The sequence below is a fragment of the Apostichopus japonicus genome, chromosome 22 (genome assembly GCF_037975245.1).
Source record: "Apostichopus japonicus isolate 1M-3 chromosome 22, ASM3797524v1, whole genome shotgun sequence".
Taxonomy (NCBI): domain Eukaryota; kingdom Metazoa; phylum Echinodermata; class Holothuroidea; order Aspidochirotida; family Stichopodidae; genus Apostichopus; species Apostichopus japonicus.
The window spans coordinates 20,010,096-20,022,957 of record NC_092582.1 but is presented as its reverse complement, the minus strand read 5'-3'; the positions used below and the strand labels follow the sequence as shown (position 1 = coordinate 20,022,957).

Genomic DNA, 12,862 nt, shown 5'->3' with positions numbered 1-12,862 from the left:
CCTGTTACTACAAACAAAACTTAATGAACTCATGCCGTTCTTCAGATCCTCCTCTGTCCAAGAACACGTATGTTATGGCTAGCTGACCACAAAAAAAGTTAATATTGTATAGGTATATTAAAAGTACGTATTACATATGACAATCTATGATAGTTACAACACGGTTATAATACACGATGGAAACTTCACAGATCCTTCGGTCCTCAGTCACTGCATATGATTCTTTAATACTTTGCATCCAGTATTGGCAATTAATTGTATTACATGCTCAACAAATAATCCTTACATTAAACTTGGTAAATTTCTGACTTAATTTGGTGGTGCACATATCTTTTTGTTCAGAGTAAATGGAAGTTCTGTACTCTATTGCACATAAAGAGGAACCACGCAAGAGGAAAGTCTCCTCAATATATTTACAGCTGTCATTGCCCCAGTACTTACCAACTACGATGTGCCCTCTCCGAGCCCTGGTTAGTGCTACGTTCATCTGGTGTTCATCCGCAGTAAAACCAAGATGGCGTATCTTCCAGCCCTTCCCAGGTCTATCTTCTATCTCACGTTTGGACATGGATCGGACAGTGGAGAATATCACATAATCCCATTCGCTACCTAAGAGGAAGTGGTTTAAAATGATTACTGTCAAGAACTGTCTCTTGCTAAGAGAATTATTCAAAGAGACAAAAATATGTATTAAAATTATTAATATTTTTTTCATAGTGAAACACAGAGTAAGGAACTAAATGGAAAGGCTCCTTTTTCAGTCTAATTTTCAAGGTAGAATACCATGAAAAGTGCATATTACAAACTTGGCTTGGTTGGTCTTTTTCAACGGTTCCTGCATGAACAAGACGTGAGATTTCAAGCCAGGCAATAAAGTAAAAAAAGACTGACCCTTTTTATTAGCTGGCGTGGAACCTTTGATTCTGAACATAAATATCAAATTTTGCAGAATATTATTGCAAGGAACTAACTTAACTGATTAATTGCTCATACTCAAGCCCCTTTCGGGTTCTGTGCACTTCCTTTCACCTCATGTATATATAATTTCTGTAATTACAATTTATATTATGTTGAATCTGTTGTGTTTATACGTGAAGTAATAACCCAAAAACGAAAACGAAAGGAAAAAAATGTATTAAAAATGTTCACAAATTTTTAGGTATATCAAAATCTGTTGTCTATAACTGTCAAATTGAATTGTTTGGTACTGTGCCCTTTATCTGCTAATGTTTCTTTAGGTGATGATAATTGGATGACATTTTCCTTTGTTCTGGAATAAAAAGTAGGTAAAATTTTCTTACCCTGACTTTTAATTACTGTAGATATGTAGATATCACTTAGTCCTTCACCTAGCTCTGCTTTGATTTGCGAACACTGTAGTCTATACTGTGACAGAATTGCCAATTGGCTGGGTTTCACCTTGAGATGATTTACAAAATATTTTGCGATGCGAACCTTGAAGGAAGAAAATTGATATCATATAAGATTTATTGAATGTGTAACTCATTCCAAACCATTTTATGTGGCCTGCATTTCACACTTTTATCAACCTTAAGTAACACCACCCTCAATTAACCTATTCATTTTCAACAGGTAGGTAAAATTAAATGTTTGAGTTACATCTGGGTATTCAGTTCTTAAAGTGAATGTTGCATTGTTCATGTAAGGAAAGTTTATTTTAATGTCCTGTGTGCCCAGTGTGAGGGTGTATTTCTTTTATCTTCCACATTACACTTGATAAGTCATACTGTGCCTGTCTGCCCAGTGTGAGGGTGCATTTCTGTTATCTTTCATATTATACTTGTTAAGTTATATTGTTACTGTCTGCCCATTGTGAGGGTGTATTATAATAATCTCTCAGATTATACTTGTTTAGTTATACTGTTCCTGTCTGCCCAGTGTGAGGGTGTATTCCTTTTATCTTTCATATTATACTTGTCCCATCATACTTGTTAAGTTATACTGTTCCTGTCTGCCCATTGTGAGCGTGTATTATATTAATCTCTCAGATTATACTTGTTTAGTTATACTGTAACTGTCTGCCCATTGTGAGGGTGTATTATATTAATCTCTCAGATTATACTTGTTTAGTTATACTGTTCCTGTCTGCCCAGTGTGAGGGTGTATTATATTAATCTCTCAGATTATACTTGTTTAGTTATACTGTTCCTGTCTGCCCATTGTGAGGGTGTATTATATTAATCTCTCAGATTATACTTGTTTAGTTATACTGTTCCTGTCTGCCCAGTGTGAGGGTGTATTTCTTTTATCTTTCATATTATACTTGTTAAGTTATATTGTTAATGTCTGCCCATTGTGAGGGTGTATTATAATAATCTCTCAGATTATACTTGTTTAGTTATACTGTTCCTGTCTGCCCAGTGTGAGGGTGCATTTCTTTTATCTTTCATATTATACTTGTTAAGTTATACTGTTACTGTCTGCCCATTGTGAGGGTGCATTATATTAATCTCTCCGATTATACTTATTTAGTTATACTGTTCCTGTCTGCCCAGTGTGAGGGTGCATTTCTTTTATCTTTCATATTATACTTGTTAAGTTATACTGTTACTGTCTGCCCATTGTAAGGGTGCATTATATTAATCTCTCAGATTATACTTGTTTAGTTATACTGTTACTGTCTGCCCAGTGTGAGGGTGTATTATATTAATCTCTCAGATTATACTTGTTTAGTTATACTGTTCCTGTCTGCCCAGTGTGAGGGTGTATTTCTTTTATCTTTCATATTATACTTGTTAGATGTTCTGTTAATTCCTGTCTGCCCAGTTTGAAAGTTTATTTCTTTCATCCAATCATACTTGTTAACAGGGGTAGGAAGCTTCCAAAAAGTGGGGGGGGGGGGGGCACAACATCAGAAGGGCACCTGCCAATTCCACAACCACCATCGTTATGCTATAAACCGATAAACACCGGCCACATCTCTTACATATAAATAATTTGTTAGTATGCTATAAATAATGTTATGGTGCGCTGCAACATTGATTTTTTATTTATTGAGATAGTTTATGCGTGCTACAAAAAGATATGGGATGCCATTTGAAAAGGAGCATGTACAGACTAATTATGAATAATTAAAATAAAGTATTAAAATAAACAAAGGCTTAAGATATCCAAAAGACAGTTCTTCATCAAAGGGGAACATTTTTTTGCCATAAGTGCATATTTGCTATTTGGAAAAAAGTGGGGGGCACGTGCTCCCAGTGCCCACTACCCCGGCTCCTACCCCCTGCTTTTTAAGTTATACTGTGCTTGTCTGCCCAGTGTGAGGGTGCATTTCTGTTATCTTTCATATTATACTTGTTAAGTTATACTGTTACTGTCTGCCCATTGTGAGGGTGTATTATATTAATCTCTCAGATTATACTTGTTTAGTTATACTGTTCCTGTCTGCCCATTGTGAGGGTGTATTTCTTTTATCTTTCATATTATACTTGTTAAGTTATATTGTTAATGTCTGCCCATTGTGAGGGTGTATTATAATAATCTCTCAGATTATACTTGTTTAGTTATACTGTTCCTGTCTGCCCAGTGTAGGGGTGCATTTCTTTTATCTTTCATATTATACTTGTTAAGTTATACTGTTACTGTCTGCCCATTGTGAGGGTGCATTATATTAATCTCTCCGATTATACTTATTTAGTTATACTGTTCCTGTCTGCCCAGTGTGAGGGTGCATTTCTTTTATCTTTCATATTATACTTGTTAAGTTATACTGTTACTGTCTGCCTATTGTAAGGGTGCATTATATTAATCTCTCAGATTATACTTGTTTAGTTATACTGTTACTGTCTGCCCAGTGTGAGGGTGTATTATATTAATCTCTCAGATTATACTTGTTTAGTTATACTGTTCCTGTCTGCCCAGTGTGAGGGAGTATTTCTTTTATCTTTCATATTATACTTGTTAGATGTTCTGTTAATTCCTGTCTGCCCAGTTTGAAAGTTTATTTCTTTCATCCAATCATACTTGTTAACAGGGGGTAGGAAGCTTCCAAAAAGTGGGGGGGGGGGCACAACATCAGAAGGGCACCTGCCAATTCCACAACCACCATCGTTATTCTATAAACCGATAAACACCGGCCACATCTCTAACATATAAATAATTTGTTAGTATGCTATAAATAATGTTATGGTGCGCTGCAACATTGATTTTTTATTTATTGAGATAGTTTATGCGTGCTACAAAAAGATATGGGATGCCATTTGAAAAGGAGCATGTACAGACTAATTATGAATAATTAAAATAAAGTATTAAAATAAACAAAGGCTTAAGATATCCAAAAGACAGTTCTTCATCAAAGGGGAACATTTTTTTGCCATAAGTGCATATTTGCTATTTGGAAAAAAGTGGGGGGCACGTGCTCCCAGTGCCCACTACCCCGGCTCCTACCCCCTGCTTTTTAAGTTATACTGTGCTTGTCTGCCCAGTGTGAGGGTGCATTTCTGTTATCTTTCATATTATACTTGTTAAGTTATACTGTTACTGTCTGCCCATTGTGAGGGTGTATTATATTAATCTCTCAGATTATACTTGTTTAGTTATACTGTTCCTGTCTGCCCATTGTGAGGGTGTATTTCTTTTATCTTTCATATTATACTTGTTAAGTTATATTGTTAATGTCTGCCCATTGTGAGGGTGTATTATAATAATCTCTCAGATTATACTTGTTTAGTTATACTGTTCCTGTCTGCCCAGTGTAGGGGTGCATTTCTTTTATCTTTCATATTATACTTGTTAAGTTATACTGTTACTGTCTGCCCATTGTGAGGGTGCATTATATTAATCTCTCCGATTATACTTATTTAGTTATACTGTTCCTGTCTGCCCAGTGTGAGGGTGCATTTCTTTTATCTTTCATATTATACTTGTTAAGTTATACTGTTACTGTCTGCCTATTGTAAGGGTGCATTATATTAATCTCTCAGATTATACTTGTTTAGTTATACTGTTACTGTCTGCCCAGTGTGAGGGTGTATTATATTAATCTCTCAGATTATACTTGTTTAGTTATACTGTTCCTGTCTGCCCAGTGTGAGGGAGTATTTCTTTTATCTTTCATATTATACTTGTTAGATGTTCTGTTAATTCCTGTCTGCCCAGTTTGAAAGTTTATTTCTTTCATCCAATCATACTTGTTAACAGGGGGTAGGAAGCTTCCAAAAAGTGGGGGGGGGGGCACAACATCAGAAGGGCACCTGCCAATTCCACAACCACCATCGTTATTCTATAAACCGATAAACACCGGCCACATCTCTAACATATAAATAATTTGTTAGTATGCTATAAATAATGTTATGGTGCGCTGCAACATTGATTTTTTATTTATTGAGATAGTTTATGCGTGCTACAAAAAGATATGGGATGCCATTTGAAAAGGAGCATGTACAGACTAATTATGAATAATTAAAATAAAGTATTAAAATAAACAAAGGCTTAAGATATCCAAAAGACAGTTCTTCATCAAAGGGGAACATTTTTTTGCCATAAGTGCATATTTGCTATTTGGAAAAAAGTGGGGGGCACGTGCTCCCAGTGCCCACTACCCCGGCTCCTACCCCCTGCTTTTTAAGTTATACTGTGCCTGTCTGCCCAGTGTGAGGGTGCATTTCTGTTATCTTTCATATTATTCTTGTTAAGTTATACTGTTACTGTCTGCCCATTGTGAGGGTGTATTATTATGATCTCTCAGATTATACTTGTTTAGTTATATTGTGCCTGTCTGCCCAGTGTGAGGGTGCATTTCTTTTATCTTTCATATTATACTTGTTAAGTTATACTGTTACTGTCTGCCCATTGTGAGGGTGCATTATATTAATCTCTCAGATTATACTTGTTTAGTTATACTGTTCCTGTCTGCCCAGTGTGAGGGTGTATTTCTTTTATCTTTCATATTATACTTGTCCCATCATACTTGGTAAGTTATACTGTTCCTGTCTGCCTAGTGTGAGGGAGCATTTCTTTTATCTTTCATATTATACTTGTTAAGTTATACTGTTACTGTCTGCCCAGTGTGAGGGTGTATTATATTAATCTCTCAGATTATACTTGTTTAGTTATACTGTTACTGTCTGCCCAGTGTGAGGGTGTATTATATTAATCTCTCAGATTATACTTGTTTAGTTATACTGTTCCTGTCTGCCCAGTGTGAGGGTGTATTTCTTTTATCTTTCATATTATACTTGTCCCACCATAGTTGTTAAGTTATACTGTTACTGTCTGTCTGCCTAGTGTGAGGGTGCATTTCTTTTATCTTTCATATTATACTTGTTAAGTTATACTGTTACTGTCTGCCCAGTGTGAGGTTGTATTATATTAATCTCTCAGATTATACTTGTTTAGTTATACTGTTACTGTCTGCCCAGTGTGAGGGTGTATTATATTAATCTCTCAGATTATACTTGTTTAGTTATACTGTTCCTGTCTGCCCAGTGTGAGGGTGTATTTCTTTTATCTTTCATATTATACTTGTTAGATGTTCTGTTAATTCCTGTCTGCCCAGTTTGAAAGTTTATTTCTTTCATCCAATCATACTTGTTAACAGGGGGTAGGAAGCGTCCAAAAATTGGGCGGGGGGGGGGCACAACATCAGAAGGGCACTTGCCAATTCCACAACCACCATCGTTATGCTATAAACCGATAAACACCGGCCACATCTCTTACATATAAATAATTTGTTAGTATGCTATAAATAATGTTATGGTGCGCTGCAACATTGATTTTTTATTTATTGAGATAGTTTATGCGTGCTACAAAAAGATATGGAATGCCATTTGAAAAGGAGCATGTACAGACTAATTATGAATAATTAAAATAAAGTATTAAAATAAACAAAGACTTAAGATATCCAAAAGACAGTTCTTCATCAAAGGGGAACATTTTTTTGCCATAAGTGCATATTTGCTATTTGGAAAAAAAGTGGGGGGCACGTGCTCCCAGTGCCCACTACCCCGGCTCCTACCCCCTGCTTTTTAAGTTATACTGTGCCTGTCTGCCCAGTGTGAGGGTGCATTTCTGTTATCTTTTATATTATACTTGTTAAGTTATACTGTTACTGTCTGCCCGTTGTGACGGTGTATTATAATGATCTCAAAGATTATACTTGTTTAGTTATACTGTGCCTGTCTGCCCAGTGTGAGGGTGCATTTCTGTTATCTTTCATATTATACTTGTTAAGTTATACTGTTACTGTCTGCCCATTGTGAGGGTGCATTATATTAATCTCTCAGATTATACTTGTTTAGTTATACTGTTCCTGTCTGCCTAGTGTGAGGGTGCATTTCTTTTATCTTTCATATTATACTTGTTAAGTTATACTGTTACTGTCTGCCCAGTGTGAGGGTGTATTATATTAATCTCTCAGATTATACTTGTTTAGTTATACTGTTCCTGTCTGCCCAGTGTGAGGGTGTATTTCTTTTATCTTTCATATTATACTTGTTAAGTTATACTGTTACTGGCTGCCCAGTGTGAGGGTGTATTATATTTATCTCTCAGATTATACTTGTTTAGTTATACTGTTCCTGTCTGCCCAGTGTGAGGGTGTATTTCTTTTATCTTTCATATTATACTTGTCCCATCATATTTGTTTAGTTATACTGTTCCTGTCTGCCCAGTGTGAGGGTGTATTATATTAATCTCTCAGATTATACTTGTTAAATTATACTGTTACTGTCTGCCCGTTGTGAGGGTGAATTATTTTAATCTCTCAGATTATACTTGTTTAGTCATACTGTTCCTGTCTGCCCAGTGTGAAGGTGTATTATATTAATCTCTCAGATTATACTTGTTTAGCTATACTGTTACTGTCTGCCCAGTGTGAGGGTGTATTATATTAATCTCTTAGATTATACTTGTTTAGATATACTGTTCCCGTCTGCCCAGTGTGAGGGTGTATTATATTAATCTCTCAGATTATACTTGTTTAGTTATACTGTTACTGTCTGCCCAGTGTGAGGGTGTATTATATTAATCTCTCAGATTATACTTTTTTAGTTATACTGTTCCTGTCTGCCCATTGTGAGGGTGTATTATATTAATCTCTCAGATTATACTTGTTTAGTTATACTGTTACTGTCTGCCCAGTGTGAGGGTGTATTATATTAATCTCTCAGATTATACTTGTTTAGTTATACTGTTCCTGTCTGCCCAGTGTGAGGGTGTATTATATTAATCTCTCAGATTATATTTGTTAAATTATACTGTTACTGTCTGCCCAGTGTGATGGTGAATTATTTTAATCTCTCAGATTATACTTGTTTAGTTATACTGTTCCTGTCTGCCCAGTGTGAGGGTGTATTATATTAATCTCTCAGATTATACTTGTTTAGTTATACTGTTACTGTCTGCCCAGTGTGAGGGTGTATTATATTAATCTCTCAGATTATACTTGTGTAGATATACTGTTCCTGTCTGCCCAGTGTGAGGGTGTATTATATTAATCTCTCAGATTATACTTGTTTAGTTATACTGTTCCTCTCTGCCCACTGTGAGGGTGTATTATATTAATCTCTCAGATTATACTTGTTTAGTTATAATGTTACTGTCTGCCCAGTGTGAGGGTGTATTATATTAATCTCTCAGATTATACTTGTTTAGTTATACTGTTCCTATCTGCCCAGTGTGAGGGTGTATTATATTAATCTCTCAGATTATACTTGTTTAGTTATACTGTTACTGTCTGCCCATTGTGAGGGTGTTTTATATTAATCTCTCAGATTATACTTGTTTAGTTATACTGTTCCTGTCTGCCCAGTGTGAGGGTGTATTATATTAATCTCTCAGATTATACTTGTTTAGTTATACTGTTCCTGTCTGCCCAGTGTGAGGGTGTATTTCTTTTATCTTTCATATTATACTTGTCCCATCATATTTGTTAAGTTATACTGTTCCTGTCTGCCCAGTGTGAGGATGTTTTTCTTTTATCTTCCAGATCATACTTGTTAAGATGTTCTGTTAATTCCTGTCTGCCCAGTTTGAGAGTGTATTTCTTTCATCCAATCATACTTGTAAACAGGGGGTAGAAAGCTTCCAAAAAGTGGGGGGGGGGGGCACAACATCAGAAGGGCACTTGCCAATTCCACAACCACCACTCGTTATGCTATAAACCGATAAACACCGGCCACATCACTTACATATAAATGATGTGTTAGTATGCTATAAATAATGTTATGGTGCGCTGCAACATTGATTTTTTATTTATTGAGATAGTTTATACGTGCTACAAAAAGATATGGGATGCCATTTGAAAAGGAGCATGTACAGACTAATTATGAATAATTAAAATAAAGTATTAAAATAAACAAAGGCTTAAGATATCCAAAAGACAGTTCTTCATCAAAGGGGCACATTTTTTTGCCATAAGTGCACATTTGCTATTTGGAAAAAAGTGGGGGGCACGTGCTCCCACTGCCCACTACCCCGGCTCCTACCCCCTGCTTTTTAAGTTATACTGTTCCTGTTTGCCCAGTGTGAGGGTGTATTTGTTTTATCTTTCAGATCCCACTTATCTTCAACTTTAAATTAGTACATTTCCCTTTTGGAGACACTTCTCTCTCATTATTTGCATTATTTGAAGAAGGCTGGGACCATGTAACATCATAGTCATGCTGTTTTACCAGCAATATGGTATCTATTCATATATTGTATGCATCCCAGATATTTGTTCCTTTTTACGTCAGCAAAGTAATGCATCGTGTAAGCTATAACTCACGACATGGTAAATCTCATTGGAGTTACTGCGAGACATCTCATTTCCATCTTCAGATCGCACCGTAAGCATCTTTTCGACTCCGTCAACGTGACAAAACACACGCGGATAGTCAGAACCATTGGGCCAGATGCGACCAGTTTTTTCATCAAATCGGCGGTTTTTCACATCTTGCGCTGTGTTCAGTTCTCCTTCGTAGAAGGCTTCTGAAGGGAAGCGACATATCTCTTCATGCTATGGACAAAACGTGAATGAATAATAAGTGGCATGGAACTTGCTGCCTTACAGATAAACCTATAAACAAACAAACATCTTCTTCCTAACAATAGCTATGGTTGTTTTTCAAAGATGGTCATTTACCTTTAATTTATTTTAGATATGGCTCCTCAATAGGATAATTTTCTTTTTCTGTAATAGTCTTGTTGATTAGTCTTGGGTAAAGTGACACAGTTGGAATGTCTGTTTAGCTGTTAAAGTATTCAGCCTTCAAGGTTTCATCAAAATGCAAATATTTTGCAAGAATATTTCTATCTGTTGATAAATGACTTTTCGATCAGCCAAATTAACATGATGATTTATTCAATTTGGTCTTGCCAGGTACATTCACGAAAAATCTGAAACTTTAACACATTGTACCACATCACAAGTACCATGCTATTGTAGCGGTATGAATTGGCACCCGTAGGACACATGGACTGTTAGTCCATCAATTCATGAATATTTATTCTGTTTATAGTGATGATTTCTTATTTGCTTATTGAAGTCTTTGATATCATTCTCAGTGATTATTGCATCATTTGGCCATCATTAACGGTAATTTGCATAAAGTGATGTTGGTCTTGAACGAGTTATGAAGCAAGGGTTTACGCGCAAAGACATGCATGTGTGCATGCACTGCGTACAGCATAGGCTATATTATCAGTGTGTAAATCCATACGGGTATGGCGCTACGGTGCTGACTGCAGTTGAAGGTATATGGCAAAGTGTACATGATTTAGTGCAGTGGTGCAAGGAAGGCAGTTTTCAGCGTGCTATATGTACAATTATGTTCTGCAGTACACTATGCCAGTTGTTATTATTGTAACCTTGAAGTGATTAGTTTATTGTTCAGTTTGGTGGAACCAACCGTTCCTTGGAAAAGTTCTGTGTATCGCTTAAGTTATTCCTTGTAAACAAAATAATATTGCTGATATTATTATTATTATTATTATTATTATTATTATTGTATTCTGTCAATTATATAGATCCGCATTTGGTCTGACGTGGGTCCATGTTCGTAAGGACGTCGTTGCAATACTGATACTGATGGACTGATAAGTATGTGGGTAATATTGAGGATACTGGTTATGATGATTGCAGAGCTTATACCAGTAGGTTTGCAAAAGTAAGTGGGCCTGACATTTAGATCCTAGCAGGATCTTCTTCAGAAGCTGAATGAAGAAGATCCTGCTGGAATCGAAACGTCAGGCCCTCTTACGTTTACACATCATCTTACATAGGCTTTTTAGTGGATAACAGGTTGCTAACAGTATATGTTTTATTTTTATAATATTAGCACGAAATCAGGTTGCACGGGAGTTGTAACACAAATGCCATATGCGGTTGTATTCTGGGAGTAGTAATTTGATGTGAAACAAATCATGTAATGCATTCAGAATGTCTTATTAGTATGAAAGTATATGAAAATATCTTGTCCAGCCAGAGAGAGTGCCATCACTCATGACAAGATTGTACTGTAAAGGTTTTCAGTTCAAACACGGGAATGCAAGTCTAGTGAATCTTAAGTCTCATACTTGTTATCTTGCATGATGAAGATTGTATACTTTTATTTTTTTCACCTTTATATTTAAGTTTTAAATGTTAATTCTAAGTAACCTTGTATTCAAAGATGAATTGTGATTAATACCCACCACAGTAGTTCTCACCTCAGTATTTTGTATCCTTACAAAACCGCATTACGATCATTAGGAATGACCTTCTTAATCTCCTAGTATAGATTGTTTGTGAGGGCAGCACATTGTTTAGTAATGCCTGATACTTGCCAAACTACCAAAAACGCAAGGATCATCTCGGTGCTAGCGCTAGTATTCATCTTTACAAATATGTTATATTCCTACAGAAGCTGTTGTTCTTTTCAGCGCGTCCCGGCACTATTAAAAAGTAGTTTTCACACCTAGTAGTACAGACAGCAAATTTGTGTCATAGCTAAGACCAATGAACTCTCCCTTAAACATATTAGAATTCTAAAAATTCACACATAAAATTGGTCATGTCAACTCAGCATAATGGCACAAAAGAGAGAAATGTCTTGAAATATAGCAGGAACTACTTATACACATCATGTAATGTTTTTAACAAAGTCTTTCAAACTCTGTGACACCATTTCTTTAATTTAAACAAAAGGAACTGTGGTAAATCAAGAGAGAAATCCTCCATTAAAAAAACAAAGACACGCGACTTTCATTTTAGTTAATGATGCTTACTCATTTTGTTTTGTAAAGTATAGAATGCTTACCATTCTGTACTGAATATTAAGACGGAACGCCCTCTCTAGGTACTTTTCCATGAGTGACTTCTCTGCTCCCATTTTCCTAGCATGAGGCTCTTGAATGATCGGTCTACAATGGGAAGGAAAATTTACAAAATATAAAGAAAACAAATAAAATTGATTTCTGTCAGAATCAATATGCAATAAACCGCAATGAGCAGTGGACCTTGAAAACAAGCATGAAATACAAATGAAAGGTTCAAAAACAACTTTTACATGCAAATTTAGCTTTGGAAATAGTTGTCATTTTGAGGATTTCTTATTTATTCTGTAAGCTCCTAAAATATCCTCTTACCTGCTCTGATGATTGTCCCCATAGTTAGTGCATCCCTGTGAGTGTGTCTCTGCTGTCAGACTCAGATATTAAGAGAAAGTTGACAAATTGTTCTTCTCTAACCTTCTAGAACATAACATTTTAGCAGAACGTGCTCATTTCTAGAAGGCACATGTTAATGGATATGGAAACCAATGTCGGCGTTGCTTACTTGAAGATTTCTTGACTGCAATTGTGATTGGCTCTTTGGAGCGATGTATTTATTAACATTAATGTTTTGGGGAATGGTGTTATTCGACCAATAAACAGTTCC

General features: G+C 35.8%; 1 protein-coding gene across 6 annotated transcripts in view; it reads right to left on the bottom strand.

Moving 5' to 3' along the window:
* LOC139964147 (3'-5' exoribonuclease HELZ2-like) overlaps nucleotides 1–12,862 on the bottom strand; it is a 51,507-nt gene that overhangs the window by 9,185 nt on the left and 29,460 nt on the right. For all 6 annotated transcript variants that reach the window (XM_071965526.1, XM_071965527.1, XM_071965521.1 and 3 more), the window contains 4 exons: nucleotides 12,243–12,345; nucleotides 9,731–9,961; nucleotides 1,302–1,455; nucleotides 442–609 (listed from right to left, as the gene is read on the bottom strand). In XM_071965526.1, coding sequence (XP_071821627.1) covers nucleotides 442–609; nucleotides 1,302–1,455; nucleotides 9,731–9,961; nucleotides 12,243–12,345 — 656 coding nt within the window. The remainder of the gene's footprint in view (nucleotides 1–441; nucleotides 610–1,301; nucleotides 1,456–9,730; nucleotides 9,962–12,242; nucleotides 12,346–12,862) is intronic.